Source organism: Gossypium arboreum, chromosome 2, assembly GCF_025698485.1.
Source record: "Gossypium arboreum isolate Shixiya-1 chromosome 2, ASM2569848v2, whole genome shotgun sequence".
Classification (NCBI taxonomy): Eukaryota; Viridiplantae; Streptophyta; class Magnoliopsida; order Malvales; family Malvaceae; genus Gossypium; species Gossypium arboreum.
In genome coordinates, this window is record NC_069071.1 from 32386478 (window position 1) to 32411690 (window position 25213).

The window sequence follows — 25213 nt, forward strand, 5'->3', positions numbered from 1 at the left end:
CTTTTTTGAGTTATACATGATAAGTATGATGTGTTAATAAGAATATTTATTAGGTCAACTGATTTTTATTTTAGGATAGCCCAACTGAATTTTAAATTTGAATTAATTGATATTGCTAGAATAATTTTTGAAATTTTGAAGTTTAAGGGTTGAAATTGCTCATGTATAAATTCAATGATGGCATTTACTAGTAATAATGATTAGCCAAGTCGAATATAATTGAGAAAAATTGTAATTATAATATTTATTAAGGGAATGGATAGACAATTATTCGGGGAAGAAAATTTTGCTAAAATGAGGTTGTATGTTAAGTAGAAGAAAATAAAGATTTTCTATAAACATAAATCAGAGTTCTCTCATAATAGAGCCTTAAATATCTATAAATACAACATTTAATACTACACGAAAATACAAAATCCCGACCCACCTACATTAAATATTTCCCTTTTACCCACAATTAAAAGAGAGCAACATTCATGGGATAGTAATTAGATTGTTTACCAAAATCTTTTATACCTGGATGTCTGTATGCAGTACTACAGATCCACACTCAAATATCCAGCTTATCGAGATTGATCTTGCTTGCAGAATTCTGGATGAGCTCCTTCCTTGCATCCACCTAAAAACAAATTAAAGCTAACTTACAACTCTTAAAATATTACTATGCAGGAATGTGACAGAATTATGTGAATAAAATAAAGGATGCATAGCGCAGTACATACGGGAATCCTTTTGGCCTCAACCAAATCCAGATTTCCCAACGGTGGTGTTCATGCTTTACAAGAGCGCGCAAGATAATAGAAGTAACACCAAACTAGAAACAATTAAATGCGCCTATTGCACTTGATTGGCTGATGCCATGCTCTTTTGGTCAACGGAAAAAGTGGCACATCAATGTAAATAACCTATCCATGAACTAGATAGGTGATCTACGTACCTGAGCACCCATAAGGGATGAAAACACTCTATTAGCTTCAGCCGCATCTTCAACCACTAATTGCCTCAGTAACCTTTGCTCAGGATCCATTGTTGTTTCCCACAGCTGAGCTGGCATCATCTCACCCAAACCTACATTACAACCATGCTCATTCCAATTAAAATATGCAACCAATGCTGAATATCGAAAACTTATAAATTCCATATTTCAGTGAATCTTAATATTGCTGGGAGAAATTTTTATGAGAAAGGCTCAATAAAAACTGCATCATTAAAGGCACAATAAAAACTGCATCATTACAGTTAAAAACAACAAAAAAGAAAAAGAAAAGAAAAGGTGAAATGTAAGCAACTTACAGCTTTTTATATTTTTAGTAGTTGATTTCTCTACCTATCATATATCTTGGTTTCGTTCTATTCTCAAAATGAAACTCATTTGCTTCATCACATTTTTTTAACAAAATACTTATTGTTAGATGTTCTTATCCCACATCAATTGAGCGTTGAGTTTCAAGCGGCCCTCCATTAAAGTCGAACCCTCCACCTACAGCCAATTGGTTTTAGGTTGCAAGTTTAACAAGATATAAGAGCTCAGATTCAGTTATGTTGTTCTTCCTGCCTAACTCAATGTGAGCTTGATGACCCATAGTGAGGTTGTCCAGAAGTAGACCTAAGAGCTACACGTGAAGGAGTGGTAAGTGGTGTTATTCAACATCTGTTTTATGTATTTAGTTTCCTATGGTCTTGTATTAAAGTAAAACCCCCTCCACCTATAAAAATTTATAAAATGCTGGAAGAGGAAGGACTCCTATAAAATTTGCATGTCATTGCCCCTCTTTTCCTATAATTTGATCATCTTTTCTGATATGATATAAAGTTTCTACCCAAAGAAAAGTTCTATAATAACCAACTACTCTTTTAATACAAGGTTTAAGGAATCCTAGTGAACTCTACACAAGATGTTTTCATGTTGTCATAAAGAGTTCGCCTATAAATTGCTTTCTGTTGTTAAGCTTCTATCAAATTGAAAAATTAATGAATGCCAAATTCAAATAAGTGGACGAAAGCTTTCTTCAAGCTATGACAGTCACTTCGAAATTCTGTAAAGAATCTGTCTTCCTTCAAAATGAAATTGTCACTATAACCTTTACTGCAAAAAGAGGACAAGAGAGATTTTATCCTTGCCTTTGAATCTCTGAATGTTGTATGATGCATTCTGCGGGAACGAGCTCAAGACCTTTTGAAGGTCTGCATCATGATAACAATAGTGTACTTGTTTTCCCCTTTCAACCTAATCATTGTAGCAAACCAGGAGAGAAATATATAAGCAAGCTATGAAATAGATTAAGTCCCCAAAATCCAGTGTAGCCGCCAACAAACCTTGTAAAGAGGTGGAACACCAACATAAATGCAACCTTCATCAAATAAGGCTCTCTGCAAAGATCATAGGCATATCAATTTGTTTATCATTGTACCCACTAAATTGTGACATCTTTTACCACTGTCTACCTGATATCTGAAGAAAAATGTCAGAAGCAGAGTTCGGATATGAGCACCATCTACATCAGCATCTGTTAAGATAATGATCTTATGATACCGTAGGTGTTCTATTTTAAAATCCTCTCCCTGGGATTAAAAAAGATACAATACATGATATCATCAGTAATTTTGAAAAAGAAATTAAGCAAAATAAAAACAAAATAAGTACCTTCACCCCAAGTCCAAGAGCAATAATCAAATTTTGAATTTCTTCGTTTTTGTACATTGCTGCCTCATCCCTCCTTTCAATATTCAAAATTTTACCCCTCAGGGGAAGGATGGCCTGAAACAACACAATTTCAGGCTAAATATGCTACATATGTCACAGGTAACTCTAATAAGTAAGACAGCATTGCTATCCTGAAGAATAATCTATAGGTGCAAAGATAAGAATCATTTCATCTATGTAACTATTGCAAAACTACCAACATTCACAGAATAGAGGTCTACAACCCTGTTGCATTACGGAGCGTTATCGGAAATGAAGAAAAGAACATATACAAAAATAAGAAAAGAAAATACACTGATGAAAGTTACTTGTATTTCATCTCTAGGGTTAGTTTGTTTATATACAAGTTTACATAATCTAAATAGGGGAAAAATCAAATAAAATAAAATCTAGTCCTAGAATTAAGCCTAAGCATCTGTAATAAGGAGCACCATTTAATCAGTCAATTGTGTTTGGCTGACTAAAGTGTAAACTCATGCTAAATGGCCACTTCCCAAACCATTTTAAAATACACCATAAGCCAACGTCTTAGGTCAAAACACTTAACCATCTAGAATCACCATGTGTCAGAAAGCATATCATGTATTTTGAGTAAGTTGCATTGCGGAGCATAATAAGATCCACAAAGACATAACCACAGTAGCATGCTACAGAGAAGACACAATATAAAGAATGCTAAGCTAAAGTGCTTTCTACCATGTAATAAGAATATAACTTAAAAGAAAAGAGGACTTGTGTGAAAATACAACATGCTTTGCATGGTAACCTAAAGCTATGGGCCTCCTCAAAACTTAAATGTCCCATTGGAAATGTACCTTTAAAATTTAACACAGATAGTCAAGCAACAACATTGACACGATTGTTTGGACTTTAAAGAGCATTGGTCAAGTAGAAACATTGATAGCAGCAGTGGCACCTTCTCTCTTCCTTGTTCTTTTGTTGTTAGACCATTCTCTCTTCTCCTTCCTTTCCTACTCATTCTCTTCCATATTATTTACTTTTTATTCCCTTCTACTCACTTCTCTCACTTCCTTTTGCTGCACTGAAAATCATCAAGGTGTCTTGAACGCATATCCCACATCCTCATCAATTGAAACAAGGACCAACCCTAAACTTGCAAGCCTGAGTAGGGATTCTATGTACTAAAAATTGACGAAAGAGCTACAACTATCATAGTATTTTATTATTTCAGTCTAATTGATTATCAGACAAGGATTACAGGCTAGGATTAATAATTATCTTCAGAGTTTTAATATAGGGCTAGGATTGAAGCTTTATTTGTAACTCTAGTACAAATACATTGTAAAATAGATTTACGGCTGGAATGTAGTACTGCTAATGAATCTTATTATGGTTAGAAAAACCCTTTCATGATTATGGACACACAAACCGTGCATTACAAGGCAGATTGGAGGAGCAGTTGATGCATGCCCTTGAATTAAATGGGATGGAACTAAGATCAATTTTTGCTAATTTCAACGGGAAAATGCTTGCGGAAAACAACTCAGATTGGGTACAGGGTGCACCCGATTCTTTGAACATGCTTCTTTTGAAGAAGTGGTGGTGATGGCAACGAAAGCAGAAGAGGAAGAAGAAAAGTTGCAATAACCGCGACCAAAAAGACAAGAAAACTGAAAGCTGCGATCAAAAAGAGAAGAAAAAGAGAGCAGCAGCTAGAAAGAGAAAGAAAAGAAGAGCCTAAGAGAGATGATCCATAAATGTTTGCTGAAGAGATGAAGTTTTCTTGCCAGAATCAAGTTTTTCAATCTAAGGAGAATGAAGCAGTAGCTACTCTTATTATGTTATTTTATCATTTCAATCTTATTAATTATTATACAAGGATGCATGGTAATCTTTAGAGTTTAAACCTAGGGCTAGAATTAAAGCTTTATTTGTTGTAACCGTATTATTAATAAGCTATAATTTTTTTGTTCAATAGACCTCAAAAATTAGAGGTTCATTTAACCATATGTTTTCCAGGAGTTCAACTTTTATCTTACTTGTTTTCAGCCTTAGTACTATTTGATTTGCAGCTGCATTGTCCCTAAACCTCTTTAACAATGGTCTGGTTTTAAGTATTGCCACTCTCATATGTTTCACAAAACTGTTAACATAAACTAATGTATTAAAATGCTATAATAGCAAACTAAAAAACTTAGTGGGCAGATGAAAACATTTGCACAACAATACCAGTCCTATTGTGGCATCAATTGGTTAGAATCTGCAGCTATAAGCACCATGAGACTAGCCAATTGTCGATCTGTATGACAGATTTCATATGCAAAGTTCTCCCACTCCACTACACCTTATCTTTATATGTACAGAAGGTGCGACTTTTAAAAGTTAGTACTTTTTAACATCCTAGTTTCTGCAAGCAAAAATATTTTCCATCAACGCTATAAAAGAAATACTTTAATAATTGAAGCCTAGTTACCAGAAACATCCAAAAAATTTTCTGGCATGTTTCAAGAAATTGCTTGACAACTAAACTGAATCTGTTCTATCCAAGTCCCTTGGAAAAGTATATTACCTGAAAGCGCCTATCGCGGCCTTGCTTGGCACTGCCACCAGCTGAGTCTCCTTCAACTATGAAAATCTCTGCATAATGTAACCATAAAGATAATTTTTAGACACTCACAAGTAGCAGATGGAATGCATTATCATTTATTTTGAAGCATGTAGAATCCACAAAAATGAAGTTAACTTAATCCGTCAACCAGCATAATTTCATTATCTGAGAACTGAATTTTCTTGAAAAGATATTGTCAGATTTCAGTTTCCTAATTAAGGAATATTTGAGTGTATCAAATAGGATTTTGTAAATATTTTATCCCTAACTTTAAGGCTGTTTTTAGGTACAGCATCCCTAGAATTAGTCTGTTTCCTAGTGTGAAGTTTCCTAAGTTAGGCTCACTATGTGTATAAATATTTATGTAATTTCTTGTGAAAAATATAATCAAAATAGCCTGTTTTTAACATGGTATCAGAGCTTTTTTAGCCCGGTTTCTGGGATTTTTTTTTTCTTTGTCTGGCGATTTTTTTTCCTGACTCCCAACCAGCCCTCAAGCCTGTAGAATTTGTTCAAATGAAACATGACTGAAACTGTCAAGATCAATAACACTGGGGATGTCTCAGAAGTTTCTGTGAACGACTCAAACCCAACAAGTGAGTTTCAGAACATCCAAGTAGCCCGTAGGCTAAATGGGAAAAATTACCCAACAAAATGGTGTTGCTGAAAGAAAGAATGGTCACATTTTAGCTATTACAAGAACCCTTTTGTTCCAAAAAAATGTCCCTAAACAATACTGGGGGGAGGCTGTTTTAACTGCTACTCATTTGATAAATAGATTGCCTACAAAGGTCCTTGAATCTCAAAGTCCTATGCAAGTTCTAGCAAAATTCTTTCCTGATTTCAATACTTCAAGTAACCTTACTCCCAAAATATTTGGATGTGTTGCCTTTGTACATGTTCATTCTCAAAATAGAGGAAAATTTGATCCACGAGCTGTCAAGTGTGTCTTTCTTGGTTATTCTTCCACTCAAAAGGGGTACAAATGCTATCATCCAGCCACAAAAAAAAAATTTGTAAAAGCGGATGTTACTTTTGCAGAACAAGAGAATTTCTTCACTCGCCCTTATCTTTAGAGGGAGATCTTATTCACAGAAGATAAGGACAAAGAATTCTTTCTTCTTGACATTCCAGCTCCTGTCCAGCAACCAAACACTCACATTCCAGCTCCTGTCCAGCAACCAAACACTCCCACTCAGGCCTTGCCTGCTAACCAACCTGCCCGACTTGAAACAATGGCCCCTATACAACCTGAAACAGAGCCTAATACACCCAAACCACCAAGAGGAATTCAGGACACTACTCGTCCTTTACTGGTTTACTCAAGGAAGAAAGCACCAGTGCAAGTTCAATCATCTTCTTCTCCTATACGACCTGAGGTAATTGCTGAACCTACTTTGAATTCTAATACTGCAAATTTAGACGATTTTCCCATTGCTATTAGAAAGGGGACTAGAGCCTGTACAAAACATCCCTTGTACCTATTCATGTCTTACAAAAACTTGTCCCATAACCACAAAGCCTTTCTTACTAGCCTAAATTCTATCTCCATTCCCAAAACTATATTCGAGGCATTAGAATATGAGAATTGGAAAAATGCCATGAAAGTTGAAATGGAAGCTCTTGAAAAAAATAAGACATGGGACTTAGTGAAATCACCGAGAGGAAAGAAACCGGTGGGATGTCGCTGGGTGTAAACAGTGAAATATAAGTCAGATGGTTCTTTGGAGAGGTACAAAGCAAGATTGGTTGCTAAAGGGTACACTCAAATGTATGGAATGGACTACCTTGAGACATTTGCCCCTGTTGCAAAGATGAACACTGTAAGAGTGTTGTTGTCACTAGCTGCGGCTAGAAATTACAGCAATTTGACATCAAAAATGCCTTTTTACACGGTGATCTTGAGGAGGAAGTCTATATGGATGTTCCTCCAGGATTCGGTCCAAATACAGGACAAGTAGTTTGCAGACTAAAAAAGGCTTTGTACGGACTAAAACAGTCCCCGAGGGCTTGGTTTGGAAGATTTACCAAAGTAATGCTCAAGTTGGGGTATAAACAGAGTCAAGGAGATCACACTCTGTTCGTAAAACACTCATCTTCAGGGGGAGTGACTGCTTTATTAGTCTATGTTGATGACATTATAGTGACTGGTGATGATCTAGAAGGAATGGAGAATTTAAAGAAATGCCTAGTAAAAGAATTCGAAGTCAAGGAGCTCGGTAAGTTAAAATATTTCCTTGGTATTGAACTGGCACACTCTCGGGAAGGAATATTCATATCCCAGCAAAAATACATAGTTGATTTGTTGACAGAGACGGGCAAGTTGGGCTGTAAACCAGCAAAGACACCCATAGAGGGTGAACCACAGACTTGGAAATGCACTAGAAGATGCAGCAGTTGATAAAAGGTCATATCAAAGACTTGTGGGGAAGCTCATTTACTTGTCTCATACCAGACCAGATATTGCCTATGCAGTAGGTGTTGTAAGTCAGTTTATGCACAATCCCAAAGAATCACATCTTTAGAGCCGTATATCAGATTCTACAGTACTTAAAGGGCACGCCAGGCAAAGGAAACTTATTTAAAAAAAGGGAGAATTTAACCCTTGAAGCCTATACTGATGCAGATTATGCAGGATCTATGGTTGATAGAAGATCAACCTCGGGCTATTGCACTTTCCTAGGAGGCAACCTTGTGACTTGGAGGAGTAAAAAACAAAATATTGTGGCTAGATCTAGTGCAGAAGCTGAATTTAGGGCGATGGCTCTTGGAGTTTGTGAGTTGTTATGGCTAAAAATTATTTTGGAAGATTTGAAGATCAAGTGGGAAGGTCCAATGAAGTTGTATTGCGATAATAAGTCTGCTATCAATATTGCACATAATCCAGTTCAACATGATCAAACGAAGCACGTTGAGGTTGACAGACATTTTATAAAGGAAAAACTGGACAGTGGCTTAATTTGCACTCCATTTGTGTCCACTGATGGACAACTAGCACACACACTTACCAAAGGATTGCCTGGGAAGTTGTTTCAGAAATTAGTAAGCAAGCTGAGAATGGATGATATCCACTTCCCAGCTTGAGGGGGAGTGTCAGATTTCAGTTTCCTAATTAAGGAATATTTGAGTGTATCAAATAGGATTCTGTAAATATTTTATCCCTAACTTTAAGGCTGTTTTTAGGTACAGCATCCCTAGAATTAGTCTGTTTCCTAGTGTGAAGTTTCCTAAGTTAGGCTCGCTATGTGTATAAATATTTATGTAATTTCTTGTGAAAACTATAACCAAAAGCCTGTTTTTAACAGATGTGCTACATGGCTTGGTTCAGATATTTGCTATTTTAATTATAATACTAAAACCAAAAGGACACCAAATACCTTGGTTCTTAATATGGAATTCCAGAACCTAAAATATCCTATGCAATTGCACATTAATACCCCTCCCAAAGTTCAAGCAACATAACATCATCTAACCGCAGGCAAAAATATTTAGAGACAAACTACTCTTTGCTCAGTATTCAGAAAGAATATATAGAAAGGTGCAAAAACCATTCAAAGGGAAAAAGTTCATAGAAGTATGTACAACAAAACTATATCTCATGTAAGGATGTTGAGAAGGAGAAAATAATAAAGACAGAAACCTTCAGCAAAGAGAATTTGAAAAATATTATGCCCAAAAAATGATAACAGGTATTTCTTTTACTTTATTAAGCAATTGCAGCAAAAAATAATAATAAATCATTAAAATACAACACTGAGAATTGAAACTAGATGAAACACCAAAAATTGATCTTTACGCAATTGCCAATTGCTATAAGGAACACAAACAGAACTTAGTAACAAGATACCAAAATGGTTTAATCAATAATGAGGCCAATTATGCCAAGTGAGAAATGAAACTACAACAAGAACACAATTAATATGAGAAAATTCCCATAAAAACCCTCATTATGATCCAAATGCACCTACCATATAAGTCAAAAAAATAAAATAAAATGGAAGCAACATTTACCAGATTCTTCTGGATTTGTGGATGAACAATCGGCCAGTTTTCCAGGAAGAGATGATGATTTTAACACACTCTTTTGCCGGACTAATTCCCTTGCCCTTTTTGCTGCAAGAGCTGCCTGTTTGCAAAACAACAACATGAGTTCATCATTGTTATGTAGTTAGTGCCAGTGGATATATAAAGCCCTTAGATATATAACAGATGAAGAAAGTACCTTGAAAGCATTTAGGGACTTGGAAAGGATTGAATCAAGTACATCTGGATGCAACTCCAAATATTCAGTAAGAAACTCTTGAACAGATTGATCAACCACTTTTCGCACCTCAGGATTTCCCAATCTTGTCTTTTAGTGATATATGAAAATTCATCATGTCATCATAACAGCAATGTGGTACATGCACCGGATTCAAGCTATCAAGAGCATCACTATGCAAGAATAATAGTATGACATGGATACCATGATATACAAATAATACCTTAGTTTGTCCTTCAAATTCTGGATTTGACACTTTCACAGAAATAATGCATGTCAGTCCCTCCCTAACATGTTCACCACTTAAGCTAATATCCTTATCCTGAAAGATACAGAAGATGAGCATAAGGGCATAGATTAGAAGTACCTCAAACCATCCATGTGCAAAATAACTGTTAAACTTGAATCAACAACATCAATAAACACATTTGAAGTATTTAAAGTGCTTTAATTACTAATTAGACAGAACAGAATGATTTAACTACTTTTTGCTTAGACCTTAAAAGCACATTAACAGAGGTTTGCAACTTAAATGGCTTTTTGGCAAGGAGCAGGACAAGGTGCTTCAGCCTAAAAAGGTGCAGATAAAGGTTTTTATGATGAAAGCTTTCCAAAATCTATGTCGACCAAGCCAACACAATCTTCCAAAATAAACACAATCCTTGTAGATCTTTCCTTGGAATACGGGACAAATAATAAAAGTTAATTGGTACTCCCTATAGCAAAGAAGAAAACAGCTCTAAAGAAAAATAAATAAAAAAGTTCAACAAAAGGTGAGCAAGAACAGAGATCTTCCAAATAGAAAACATCAATAAAGATACCTTGATAATCTTAGACTTTTTTCCAAAGTTATTGAGGACTCTTGTCAATGAAGCCTTGACCCCTTCTATATGTGTGCCACCATCAATGGTTCGTATGCTGTTGGCATAACCCAACATTGTATCTGAATATGCATCTGAACACCTAGTAGATGATGAACAAACCAACCAAATCACATGGATTATACAGGGAATAATACAAAACACAGTAGTACATCATAGAAAATTAGACACCAAACACGTCCTGAAACTGACATCCTTGTGTATATGGTTAACCTAGCACCCTTAAATGTAATATATATATATATAGATTCCATCAAATAAACTCTCCAGTAAATGCATGGAAGGTATGAATTTAGTAATGGCAGGTGTTGCTAATTCTTCAAAGGTAAACAAACAGCATTTATTATGTTTAAAATATATGGTATGAGAGATGATATTTGTTTATCATGAAAAAGACATCAATATGAACAAAGTGATTAGTGGTTTACCACTGGAGAGCAACATCAATTATGGTTCCATCTATTTGTCTGCTGAAACCTAGCACATCATGAAGTGGTTTCTGAATCAAAGAACCAGAAGTTACATGCAAATTCAGATATAGATCCAAGCATTCTAGATTGCAAAAGCAGAATACACTTCAAAAATACAATTTGTGAAGATCCCACAGATGAAGAGCACTGAAAATCAAGAATTTGCATCAACCTACTTTTATTTCATCAGTAATTTTGCAACAGATAATAATAATTACTCAGCCCAAAAAGAAAAGCTCAGTTTTCCAGCAAGAACTTAAATACCCTATCTGGGACAAAAAACCAGGCTGAGGAATACAAAGTCTCCATCATGTAAGTGAGAACTCATGACTTTATCTCGCATACTAGAGCCTCTAAGGCTGAAAGACTGGAAATCCATTTATAACATATGCACTGCTCCCCAGACCCAACAGAATATAAGGTCATCAGTAATAATAATTACATGAGAATATGATCACAACATATTACATTTATTTTTGCATAGATGTATAAATTCCCAAGTAACCTGATTGTTCTGCACTTGCCTATTAGCAAATTTCATAGCCTATAATGGCAGTAATTCTTACTTTTACCATCATTTTGGTGTTCTAGAACAAATAATGATAATATAGACGAACTGAAGCCACATATGGTGCAATACATAGCCTCGTAATTGAAAACCTATCAACTTCATGCACCTTTTAGAACAATATAGTGCCATCAAAACTATCAAATAAATAAAAATATGGGCAGAATAGCCTTCCATTTCGATTTTTACATGAGCAAACACCTTGAAACAGGTTATTCATTGGTAACCCTGAAACAATTGTTTAATAAAAGGAACCTTGCCCCTAAGATGATCCCATCATGACAAAAATTAAATTAAAGGATATAAATCTTTATCTTTAATCCTCCCCTCCCTCCCTCCCCTCCCCTCCCCCACCATGTCAAATTTTCTCAATAAATTTCTAAACATTCCACAAAATCAATCAAGTGAACCATCACTATCAACTCATAACCCATTACTCAGGTTCAAAAACTAATAACTATATCATTTAGTAGTAAAGGGACAAAAACCATCTACAATTAGCAAAATTAAGTTCTTGTTACATGTTTCCCATGAATCAATTTATATATATAAATATAACAGGATAAGGAAGTGGGAAATTAGCATAAAAGCAAACAAAAGGAAAAGGAAGGGGATGACCAAGGAACAATTCATAAAATAGAGAAGAATGCGTGGAAAGAGAATGAGATACAAAAAAACACAAGCCCAAACCTTATCAGCATTTAGCCATTTCACATATTCAAACAGTCCCCCAGCAAAGAAATATTCATTATAAAGGCTCTTCTCTGGATCGTTATCTTCTTTTTTAAGAGTGATAGTAAGCTGCAAAGGTCAATTCAAAAAGGTAAAGCTATAACACCAGAAGGTATGGTCTCAGATTTATGCTACATTAGGAAGTTGATAGACAGGAAAATTACTAAGATGATATTCCCTTTTATGTTTGGCCATTACAATGAAATATCACAATTAATGTAAAGTATTATGGGGATTGATCATAGAATAGTGACCTGACTAGATGTGATGAATTTACCTTAGGGTTCAGAAAAGCAAGTTCTCTAATTCGTCCAGCAAGTGTGTTGTAGTCAAACTCAATTGCAGTGGTAAATACTGCAGGTTTTAAACCAAAAGAACAAATATTAAATCATAAAATCCGATTATCCTAAATAACTATGAAATTTTTTTTTTTTAAAAAGGGCATACTTTTATTGTCAGGCCAAAACCAAATGCATGTCCCTTGACGATCCTTTGATTCAGTTGAAAGCCCATGACATGTTAGTGGCATTACAGGCTTCCCCCGTGAATATTTTTGCCGGTATTCCATTCCATCTCTCCAAACAGTGACTTCTAAAGCCTGCAAAGAAAGAGATGGTCAACTTAAAATAAGTGATCATCAACTCCTCCAAAACCTTGATTAACATTTAGCAAGAAATCACTGCCACCATAATAAAATATCTGATACTCTCTTGAGAACAAACATTAGTGTTCTCAGTCAAGATATATGCATAAAATATGAATGGAAATGAAGTTAGAAGTACACTTTATCATAACCTGAGCATAGTACATATTATGTTCAAGGACATAGGAAGTAACAAAAGAAAATTAATAAACAAGTCAGAAGAGAAAAAGTCATTGACCAATAGCCAAGAGGCCCAAGTATAAACCAAGTTAGTCAAAAGCAAGGTACAGTCAAGGCAATATGCCCTAAGGTCATCTTCGGCTCCCCTAAAACCATTCACTAGAGACAATGATAACGATCAGATTATTTTAAGTAAATAAATATTTAGAGAACAATATATATCTTGTACGTTAAATAGATATTATGGTATAGCCATAAGTGTCAAATTTCACTGTACATGGATTTTAGTTTGTAGATTACGTAATGGCATAGAAAGTTAACCTTGCAATTATTCAACCATAAACCACATTGGAGAAGAATAACTCAATCTACAAAGGATAAAAAAAAAAAGACTCAAATGATGTAAATGAAACAAAGGAAAAGATCCATGTTGGACAGACCCAGTTTCCAGTCTGTCAATGCTTCAAAGTCGCAGAAAATAATAAATCAAGGTGATGACAAGACAAGAAGTACATGGAGGATAAGTGGCCTCTAGTTTTTGCCAATTTTTTGTTCGATTTCATTGTTTTATCCTTTTAAGAGGGAGGACAAGATCAGAAAGTTATGCTCTCATATATGAGCACCATTGCTGTAAATCTCACACAGAGTTGTCAGTTACCTTCATCAACAGCACCTCCCCACCCCCGCCCCAAAAAAATAAAATAGAAGATTAAAAAAAATCCTCTATTTTGTTTTCACCTTTTTTGGGGGTTTGAGGCATCTTCTAGAACCCAAATCATTTAAGAAAATAGATGAGTGCCTAAGCCTATCCCACTCTTGACAACTGAGATAAATAAAACTAGAAATGAGAAAATTGTAAAATTTGAAATATTATTCATACCTCAGATAAGGCATTAACCACAGATAAACCCACACCATGCAAGCCACCAGAGACACTGTAACCACTACTTAAGCCACCAAACTTGCCACCTGCATGTAACACCTGCAGAATAAGATGAATACGTAACTAGCATAAAATAATCCATTTTGTAAAAGAAAAATGTAATACATTCAAAACCCAACTAATTTAACAAATATTATTCTCATCAAAGCAAACACAACCTTCCAATACTTATGTCAGCTTTAAGAATTTAGACATGCAATACCGATCACCTTTTACACCAATTAGAACATGTCCTTAGTCTATTGAGAATATGGCCCCCAGTATTTTACAAAAAGGTATTAGACAAAGAATTTAGAAGCTATATTTCTCACTATTCCTTCAGCAAATACACCACTTACTTTTACGACATTTAGGGAAACAAATATTAAACAAAGAAGTTTTGGTAGAAATTAACTCACATTTCCACCATTCAAAGTAACCATCAATATTTGAATATTATAGTTATACAATTCATGCAAATTTTCTAAAAGCAGAAAATTTGATCCAGTATTTTGAAGACATTACAGATGGTGTATATCTCACATTTCCTTAAGCAAATAGACCATGCAGTTTTATGACAATCTAGCGGTCTAAAGCCATGCCAATGGATTAGAAGGTTATACAATGAGATAAAATGGAGAACTACAAGAATGCAAAAATATGCATCCTCCTTCAAACCACCCTAAGGAATACCCGAAGCATGGTATCAAAATCCATGCAAATCAGAGATGCAAGACCTAGCCAAGAAAATTACAGGACCAAGAAGAAGAGTGCTTTATTTTTATGACTTTCTTGAAGAAGTTCCTAAGAAACTTCAATATGAAAACCGAAAATGGCTACAGGATTGTTTATGCTTTTTACCGTCAACACTGTTTCCAAGGCAGATTTCTTTGTGACAGGATGGAAATCAGTTGGAATCTGCAATTCATTAGTGCTACCAAGTTAAAAGCAATAGGAAAACACATAATAGCAGGCAGAAATAACAGATAGCTTTTAGCCATAATATCTGGAAGTAAAACAATTGAAATGGTCTACATTGCAAACTCATTATGACCAAGAGTAAGTTTCGGTCGTATATACCAAAATTATGACAAGAAAAATCTTATTGACTGTTTGTACAATTCACATCTCAGGATAATGTACTGAGCATGAATCAGTGATCTAGACATATTGACTACAAAAAGATATATGCTGCACACATAGAGAAAACAAGGTATTGGATAAAATAGACTGGACATTAAAGTTAAATTCACAGGATAGAAATTTTTAAAACACATTTGACAACAAATGCAATACTAAATAATATCATTTCTAGCAGTAAAATAATATAAGTTGCATACCCCACGCCCATTATCAGTTATGCTCACGGAACCATCTGAATGTAAAACAACATCTATTTGTGTTGCAAAACCTGCTTGAGCCTCATCAACAGCATTATCCAAAATCTCGTATACCTAATAGAAGAAGTAAAATCAAACGTCTAATGAATTTTACCACCAAAGTTACTAGAAATATCAAAAGAAAAAAAAAAGAACAAGAAATTACCAAATGGTGCAAACCACGAGGACCTGTACTTCCAATATACATTCCGGGTCTTTTTCTAACAGGGTCCAATCCTTCCAGAACCTAAAGATGTTACAAGACATTCCTTAGCACCAAAACTAAATTAAAGAATGTATTAAAAGAGGGTACTGTTTTTCAAAATTACCTGAATTTGCTCAGAGTTATAAGCTTTCGAGCTTTTGCTTCCATGAAAAGCTTCAGTTGTGATGTTAGAAGACATAAATGCCCTTGGCGTAAGTACATTTTGAACTGGAAACCAGCAAATGCTCTTCAATGCAAAGTTTGTCCTGCAAAATCAGTGACAAATAGAAAATGAGAAAAGTAAAATAAAATAAAAAAAACCCCGCATTAACCATTCACCCAACTTCGCATTCTTTCCCACTTAATGGAAAAAAAAAGGAGGGGAAAAGGAAAATCGGTGAAACGAGAGAAAAGAAGAAAAACCTGGGGTGGAAAAAGATGGAATGACGAGGAAAGGAAGCGAGAGAATGAAAAGAAGGAAAATGAACAAAAAAATGAGAGCGAGAGGCCATAAGACGAAGAGGAAGATGAGGATAAAGATATCGCGGAAGAAGCGCCATCAAACAGCGGCACTACGGGTTTTAGAGTGACTGTTTTCTTCGATTTTTGACTCCACGCGTAATGTGATTTATAAATCCTAAAAACCTCCTTCAGTTCCCCTTTTTATCTATTAAAACCCTACAGAGTTATTAGTCACGGCAATTATGGTTATATTAATGGTATTTAAGTATAATTTAAAAAAATTATTTTTTGAAAATTTTATTTTAATATTTGATGTAGTATATTTTTTAAATTTATTTTTATATAAAAATAATAATATAAAAAAATTTAATATGAGTAGGTCGGGTCAGGCTAGAGTTTTAGTATTTTTATTCAGATCAGATTTGAACAGAATTTTAAATCCATTTTTCAAACTAGGGCCAAATCTAGAAAACCATCCTAAATTTTTTACTTGGCCTGACCTGACCCATAGATTTAAATCTAAGCATTGAATCAATATCTAATACTTAAAGCTGGTAACATGATAGCAAGATAAATTCGTATTTTTAATATATTTATTTTGGGCTAATTATCGAATAAAATGCTATTAAATTTAGATTTTTCTTATTAAGAATGAAGTTGGTGTGTTGAATTCAAACTCTACAAAAAAGGGCTAAATTGGAATAAAAAGTAAATAGAAGGGCTTGATTGAAAGACTAAAGATTCAAGGGTAACATCTCGAATTAGGGTCTAGTCGGAATAGTGGATTCGATACCACAAATCTAAAATAGAAATAATTATTTTATGATTATTTGATGGTCCATGACATGATTGCATGTTTGTGTGAAATTTTCATGAAGAAATTCTATGCTTAAGATGTCCAATTTGACTCTAGGGACCAAATTAAATAAGTTGTAAAACTTGCGTTCTAGCAGCTTTAAGCATGAAATAGCATTGGATTATTAATTAGAGATCCTTAAATGGCAATTTGACCAAGTTCTAAAATTTTGGATAAAATTGGGCATGAATAGGAAAAATTTGAAAGAAAGGCTTTAAGGGCATTTTTGTCTTTTGGTAAACAAAAGAATATAAAGGGAAAAAGAAAGCAAAATTTGTCTATCTTCTTCTTGCTTGTGCCGACATTCCAAGGGTCACCATAGCTAGGGTTTATTCATCTTTTCAAGCTATATTGTAACTGCTCCCTAGTCCCGTTTTTAATGTTCTTTACATTTTTGAAGTTGTCATCAACCAAACGAGTTATTTCTACCATTATTTTGAGCTAAGGTTCATGTATGGAATTTGACCCATGTATAACATGGTTGTATTTTGATGTTTAATGGAGGAATATGAATGTTCGATGTGTGATAAACATATTTTACTAAGTGATTTTTAGTGAAAACACCTAAAAATAGGTTGTTTGTAAAAGATGTAAAAATGAGTAGTAGAAATGTGAAATAAAGGAAAATATGGGCTGATATGAGATAGAATATGATTCAGCTAGGCTTGGGTAACCAAGAAATTGCATGCATTTCATTTTACGGGCCTAGGAACTAAAGTGTAAATAAGCGAAAAGTTAGGGGCTAAAAGGTAATTTTACCAAAGGATGTGTTATGGGTCGATATGAGCAATGTATGTATTGACCAAGTTGAATTTGGTATTATAGATCAAGAAAAAAGTGATTCCGGTCTTGATCGAGGGAAAAACAAGGTTTACAAGAATTAGGCTCGTTTCTATCATTTTTGTACCGTGGTAAGTTCATTTGCAAATAATGCAACATGTACCATACTTTGAATGCTCTAATATTGCATGTACAATAAATACCTGCATAATTGATATGTTGTTGTATTACGTGTTTATTGCCTAAATTTTATCATGAAATATACTTTGATTATTTCATGAGTATGTGATTGGTGCCATGAATCATGAAATCGACATTACGAGCAAGCTCAACAGAAAAGTGGTATCGAAGAATCCCGTTTGAACCTTAGGAATAGTTAGGATACAAGTGACATGTCACTAGGAATTATGTAATCTGAACTCATTAAGTTGTGGTCTGAGTTCATGATATATGTGACATCCAAACTCATAGAGTTGTGGTCTGAGTTCATGATATATATGACACATGTTTTAACGTCCGGGTACTAGTCTCGTATATTTTATTGATGGCGAGGTAGTCCAGCATATGTTGCGGATACCTGACAGCCTACATGAGCAGACCCGTGAGTAACTCGTAAACGAGCAACATGTGATCTGATATATGAAGTAGCATTGGATACATATAAGGCACTTAGGTGCAAACTTTCGATGTATCCAATAGTATTCTGAGTGTTCAATGGGTAGTTCAAAGAAGTGCTATGAGTAATCGTAATGATTGCATCAAGACATGAAAGTAAGTTATAATGTGCAAGTGGGTACAGGTATGTACATCGAACTCATGTTAATGACATGAAATATGATGAGCTCCTGGTAAGAACATGCATTTATATATATATGAGGAATAAGTTTATGAGAATTGATAAAATGCAAGCTTATGTTCGTTATGTTAAATGCATGATTTGAGCTTGTTTAAATTACCTTTTATGTGCATGTGAACTTACTAAGCTTTATGCTTAACCCTTTTTTTTCCATCTCATATAGTTTTGCCAAGCTAGCTTAGGGATAGGAGAACATCGGAGACTCGATTACACTATCAATTGAACATTTGGATATAGTTAGCTTTATCATTTTGGATATGGCATGTATAGGGACTTGGCCTTTTTCGTTATGTGTCATATTGATTAGCCAATATGCTGTCCCATGATGTTATTATGACTATTTTGTATATGGTCATAAGAGGTGGCTTATATTGATTATTTTGGGCTATAACCCTAATTATTGATGCATGCATACAAATGTGCTTTTGCTTTAATATGGTTGTAGTTGTTTATGGTTAATGAGTGTGATGGATGGTATGTATGTTGGGTGTATGAAATATGATTAATGTGTTTGACGATAAATGTGGTGCAAGTGTATAACTTGAAAATAGGTTAGTAACGATAATAGTCAATTATGAAATTGGTATGGGATGCCATATGAAAGTATAATAATTTGGATAGGTGATATGTTGACATTGTCAAGTCATAATTCAACCATAAATGTGTTTGCTTAAGTGATTAAAGGTGTCATATCGCATGTCATGAAGTGGATCTAAGTCTGTGAGTGCTTAAGGGTGGCAAATAGCTTGGAAAATAACCTAGAAATTATCTACACGGTTAGACACATGGGCATGTGTCTAGGCCGTGTGTGACATATGGCCTACCCACACGGGTGTGTGACTCTCCAAAACAAGAAAATTTTCTAAGTGTTAAAAAGGTTCCGAAAGTTCTCGGTTTAGTCCCGAACCCTTTCGATGTATGTTTCAGGTTTTGTAGACCCTTATAAGGGACAATTTGCATGTGATATACAAAGTTTTAAATGTGGATGAAACTTTGTGGCTCGATTTTGTATGTTTATTTACGTTTAAGTCTGGTAATGCCTCGAACCCTATCCCGACTTTGGATACGAGTTTTTGTGGTATCAGAGCTACGATTTAGTTAGTTCTCAAACTAACGTAGCATGTGGATGAGTCTAGCTATACATTCCATATATATATTATGATAGTGTGATGACTCCTGACGATTTAAAAATGTGTTTTCATATAGTAAATGGATCCCAATAGAGCAGTGGCGGATGATGTTGAAAGTAACGCGCTTGCTTCCACTAAAGGAGCAGTGTCGTCTGATAATAGACCCACAACTGTTAGTAGAGGAGAATGAGGCAGAGAAACCTTTCTTCACATGATGGATGCCTGGTACACGGAGTTCGTTCGAACGAACCCGAACTCTTTACATCCTCTACCCCCTCCAAATCCCTAACTCGTACCTCAAGTGCTTAAAGGTATAGATTTTATGAGGTTTCATAGAACCCCAGTTGATAGAATTCGAAAACAAAGAGTCGAGGAGTTTAGGGCCAATGCCAAAGATGATCCCGAAAAGGTGAAATTTTGGCACAGAAATTCCATTCGGGTATTCAATGAGCTATCCTGCAAACCTGATGAATGTTTGAAGTGTGATATTTCCTTATTGAGATATGCGGCATATCATTGGTGGAAAATGCTAGTACCGAGGAAAGGGTCGCATGGGAATTCTCTCAAGAAGAGTTCCAAAAGAAATACATCAGTGATCGATTCATCGATCAGAAGCGTAAGGAATTTCTCTATTTGAAACAAGGTTGCATGTCAGTTACTAAGTACGAAAGAAAGTTTGTTTGACTCAGTAAATATGCTCGAAAGTGTGTATCTTCCGAGACTAAAATGTGTAGAAGGTTCAAAGACGGACTTAGTGAGGACATTAGAGTGTTAGTCGGTATTCTTGAGCTAAAGGAATTTGTTGTGCTCATTGATCGGGCTTGTAAAGCTGAGGAGCTGACCAAAGAGAGGAGAAGAGCTGAAACTGAGGCTAGAGATATAAGGAAGAGACTGATGAGCAAGTCACTTCCATCTCAGTCTAAAAAATCCAAAGATATGTATTCTCGTTCTCATGTGTTGGCTAGGCATTCATACAGAAACCGTAAGAAGTAAAATTTGGGTTTTAAATATCAGGCTACATCTCTGGCTAGTGTGGATAATGGTAGAGCTCCCAGACCCGAGTGCCAATAATGTAGTAGAGGCCATTTTGGTAAGTGTAGGGTGATTTCTTCGATTACTACTCAGAAATGTATTAAAAGGGATGTGAAGCTTATTTGGCTTATGTGTTAAATACGAAAGAGTCTGAATTAAATATTGAATCAGTGTCTGTTGTATGTGAGTATCCGGATGTGTTCTCGAAAGAGTTACCTGGATTACCTCTTGTTAGGGAAGTTGAGTTTGGCATTGAGTTAGTCCCTGGTACAGAACCTATCTCGATTGCTCTATATAGAATGGCCCCGACTGAATTGAAAGAACTGAAGTCACAGTTGCAAGAATTGACCGATAAGGGTTTCGTAAGACCGAGCTTTTTACCGTGGGGTGCTCCGATATTATTTGTGAAAAATAAAGACGGATCTATAAGGTTATGTATAGATTACCGACAACTTAATAAAGTAACAATTAAGAACAAGTATCCTTTGCCAAGGATTGACGACTTGTTTGACCAGTTAAAAGGAGTGACATCGTTTTCAAAGATAGGCTTGAGGTTCAGTTACTACCAGTTGAGAGTGAAAGACTCGGATGTGCCAAAAACTACTTATCAGACAAGGTACCGAAAACTGCTTCTCGGACGAGGTATGGTCATTATGAATTTCTTGTCATGCCTTTTGGTTTAACAAATGCTCCTGCTGCATTTATGGATTTGATGAATCATATTTTCTGACCGTATTTGGATAAATTTGTTGTCATTTTTATTGATGACATATTGATTTATTCTCGCAATGAATCCAAGCATGCTAAACACTTGAGGGCTGTTTTGCAAACCTTGAGAGACAAGTAATTGTATGCTAAATTTAGTAAAAGTGAGTTTTGGCTTCGAGAAATTGGATTCTTGGGCCACATTGTTTCAGGTGATGGTATTAGAGTAGACCCGAGTAAGATATCAACTATTGTTGAATGGAAACCATCGAGGAATGTAACTGAAGTTAGAAGCTTTCTAGGGGTAGCCGGTTATTACAGATAGTTTGTTAAAGGATTCTCCATGATTGCTACTCCAATGACGAAGTTGTTACAGAAAGATGTTAAGTTCGGATAGATAGAAAAGTGTCAATAGAGTTTTGAGAAATTAAAGGTATTGTTGAATGAGGCACCAGTTTTGGTACAACTCGAGTCAGGTAAAGAACTTGTGATTTATAGTGATACTTCCTTGAATGGTTTGGGATGTGTACTTATGCAAGAGTGTAAGGTCGTAGCTTACACTTCGAGATAGTTGAAGCCTCACAAAAAGAACTATCCGACACATGACTTAGAGTTGGTGCCATAGTGTTTGCTTTGAAGATTTGGCGACATTATTTATTTGGTGAGAAATGCCATGTCTATACCAATCATAAAAGTCTTAAGTATTTGATGACACAAAAGGATTTGAACTTGCGGCAACAAAGATGGTTGGAACTGCTAAAAGATTATGAGCTTGTGATTAATTACCATCCGGGTAAGGCAAATGTGGTCATCGACGCTTCGATTCTAGCTAAGTTGGAAGCTAGACCGACTTTTCTTCAACAGATTTGTGACACTCAGAAAGTTGATAAAAAGTTACAAGCTAAGAGAATTTAGTGTGAGTCCAGCAGTGAATAGGATTTTTTGAGTGACTTTGATGGTTGTTTGAGATTTCGTGGTAGGATTTGTGTTCCAAAAGACACTGAGTTGATTTGGAATATTTTACATGAAGCACACAACGGTTGTTTGTCAGTTCACCCGGGCAACACAAAGATGTATAATAACTTGAAGAAAATGTATTGGTGGAATGGTATGAAAAGAGATATCTCAGAGTTGGTATCGAAATGCTTAGTTTGTCAGCAAGTAAAGGCTGAACACCAAGTACCTTCAGGTTTACTTCAGCCCATCATGGTCCCCGGATGGAAATGGGACCGGATAATTATGGATCTTGTGACAGGGTTGCCTTTAACCCCGAAAAAAAAAGATGTCATATAGGTTATTATCGATAGACTGACTAAATTGGCTCTCTTTATCCCAGTACGTACCGATTTCTCACTTGATAAGTTAGTTGAATTGTACATTGGTGAAATTGTGAGACTTCATAGAGTACCTATATCAATTATATCAGTTAGGGATCCTGTAACAGCCCGATTTAGACCCTAATCAGAATGGTGGTTTCAGGACCACGAATCCGAGTCAGAAAAATATTTAAATATTATTTCTTGTGTTTATTATATGTGAATTTGCATGTGTGAAAATTTCGTATGAAAATTTGATTATTTGTATGCTTAATATAATAATATTTGTATGCTTAATATAATAAGACTTAATCGCGTAAAATAAAAATTTAGTGGTTATTTGTGAAAGGGCCGAATAGTGGTTGTTCTTTTAATTTGGATGTTTTAAGTTACAAATTTCCCATGATATATTGTGATGGACAGTAAAAGATAACCATTATATGGTTTTGTTATTATTTTATAAAGGTTATATATGTAATTTGGTTAATAATGTCATAAAACATAAAACATAAAATAATCAAAAGCCATTGTTCATTCTTTGCATGACCGAATATAAAAGAAAAGAAAAAGAAATAAGGTTCCTCAGGTTCGACTATTTTTGGAGCTTGATTCAAGGTAAGTTCTAGCTCGGTTTTTGATAATTTTTACGTTTTTGATATCGTTGCTTCGAGTACTATCCGACCCATGCTTAAATTTCTGATTTTGATGCATATTTTGAGTTATTCCATTGATGAATATTTGTGTTTTGTGATGTTTGATGATGAAATATCAAAAATATGTTTTAGATTAACATGTTCTGTATTGGAGTTTTTGAAGATTTTGAGTAATTAGGACTAAATTGCAAAAATAATAAATTGAGGGACTAAAATAAAAAATAAATAAAATGTGTGTATTTACACGTGCTTGATGAACATTCAGCCTAAGCATGTTGAATGGAAATTTTGTGTATTTTGTATTTTATGCAATTAGGACTAATTTGTAAAAGTATGAAATATCAGGGGTAAAATGGTAATTTGCCCATTTATGTGTTGTTGGATTAAATTGAATGTAATTGTGTTTAAATGAGGTGAATTTGAAATTATATAAATCAAGAACAAAAGAAATTGGACTTGATCGGGGAAAAGCAAAAATAGTCGAATAGCCGGCTTATAACGTTCGTCGATATCCGAGGTAAGTCTTTAAGTAATTAAACATCATTTATATTGAATGTAACTTGGTTTAATATGCTGTTTTGGAATCTATAGATTCATAAAAGAACTAACCGAATGTGTTTAAGCATAAAAATATTGTATTTGAGTTTAATTCGATTGAGTTATATCATTTGAAAGTCCGTATGTGTGACATCCCTAAATCGACCCTAGTCGGAAAGTGGTTTCGGGACCACCAAACCGAGTCATAATAATAATTAACCATCATAATTGATGCTCATTATATGTATATATGCATGTGTGAAAATTTCGTGTTTGGATGTTGTTAATAGTAAGTGAATTTTTATCAAATAGGACTTATGTGAGAAAATTTAGAAATGTGCTAGCCAATTGTAAGGTGGCCTATTAATACATGTGGGAAAATAGTTGTCCTTGCATGTCAAATAACCCACTTCCTAAGGTGAGTGGCCGCCATGACAAGAATATGGGCAAGGGAACATGTTTCCAACATGTTTAGTTAGTGGATTATGTAGAAAAAAATAAAGAAATGAAAAAAAATGAGCACGGATGCCCCCCTTTGTTGCCGTGAGTAGAGGAAAAGAAAGGAAAAAAATTGTTCATCCATTCTCAAAATCTTGGCTGAAAATACTAAGGGAAAAAGGAAGGATTTTTGCTTCATGCTTGGTTTAGAAGAGAACTAGAAGGAGATTTGGTCATACTTGTGTCAAGATTAAGGTATGTTTGAGGTTGTGTCATGAGATTCATGCATGTTTTAGTTGCTAACTTGATGTTCATGTTAGCCCATGGTTCAAATCCTTGTTATGCCATGGAAATGGTATTTGGCCAAGGTTGATATTGTGTTAAAGCCATTGCATGCTAAATGTGAAGCTTGTTGATGATACATGTAATGATGGATTGACTACTCTTGAAATTTCTTTTAGCATTCTTGAGTAAGACATGGAGTTTTCTTTGTTTAACCATGACCAAAAATTGAAAGGGGATGGTGTGGGATGTATTCGCCATGGCATGCTCATAAGTGCGATTTATGCTTGTTGCATGATAGGTAAAATTTGTGTTTTGATATATGTGTATATGTGTTTGTACATGATGTTACAAATGGATGTGAAAATATATGCTAGATTGGGAAAATTTGATTAAATGTTCATGAGATGAAATTAGGTGATTAAAAGATGTTAGTTGACATTGTACATATATATATATTCGGCCATTAAAGTGAGTATGTAGGTAATGTTGAATCAAGTTTTGGTGCATATTCGGTTAGGTGTATAATCGACCAAATGGGCGATTAGTAAGAATGGTTGCCGAATATACAAGCATACATATGCATGTGTAGTTGAATTATGAATGTTTAGCAAGATGGTTAAACTAGTGATTTATTGATTAAGCTCAAGGA

The 25213-nt window shown here is 34.9% G+C and overlaps 1 protein-coding gene across 1 annotated transcript; it reads right to left on the reverse strand.

The window, feature by feature from the left end:
• Positions 1-300: 300 nt before the first annotated feature.
• LOC108467007 (DNA gyrase subunit B, chloroplastic/mitochondrial-like) lies at positions 301-16182 on the reverse strand. The gene is made up of 21 exons (XM_017767438.2): positions 15938-16182; positions 15639-15780; positions 15476-15556; positions 15271-15384; positions 14792-14848; positions 13889-13990; positions 12633-12783; positions 12463-12539; positions 12144-12254; positions 10844-10914; positions 10356-10497; positions 9758-9856; positions 9496-9624; positions 9285-9399; positions 5235-5302; positions 2645-2758; positions 2446-2562; positions 2317-2370; positions 2122-2227; positions 938-1068; positions 301-619 (listed from the first exon to the last, which is right to left on the reverse strand). The coding sequence occupies exons 1-21, from the start codon at positions 16072-16074 to the stop codon at positions 551-553; spliced, it is 2187 nt and encodes a 728-aa protein (XP_017622927.1). The 5' UTR covers positions 16075-16182; the 3' UTR covers positions 301-550.
• Between the last annotated feature and the right edge of the window lie 9031 nt (positions 16183-25213).

Bases quoted from the DNA above. Each gene is read 5' to 3' on its own strand.
- LOC108467007 (XM_017767438.2), bottom strand. From the start codon at position 16,074: ATGGCGCTTCTTCCGCGATATCTTTATCCTCATCTTCCTCTTCGTCTT. The intron at 10,915-12,143 runs GTTTGGGCTTGT...TCTTTGATTCAG, and splicing joins AATGGCTAAATGCTGATAAG to AAACCACTTCATGATGTGCT. The intron at 5,303-9,284 runs GTAAATGTTGCT...TACATTATGCAG, and splicing joins CACAAATCCAGAAGAATCTG to AGATTTTCATAGTTGAAGGA.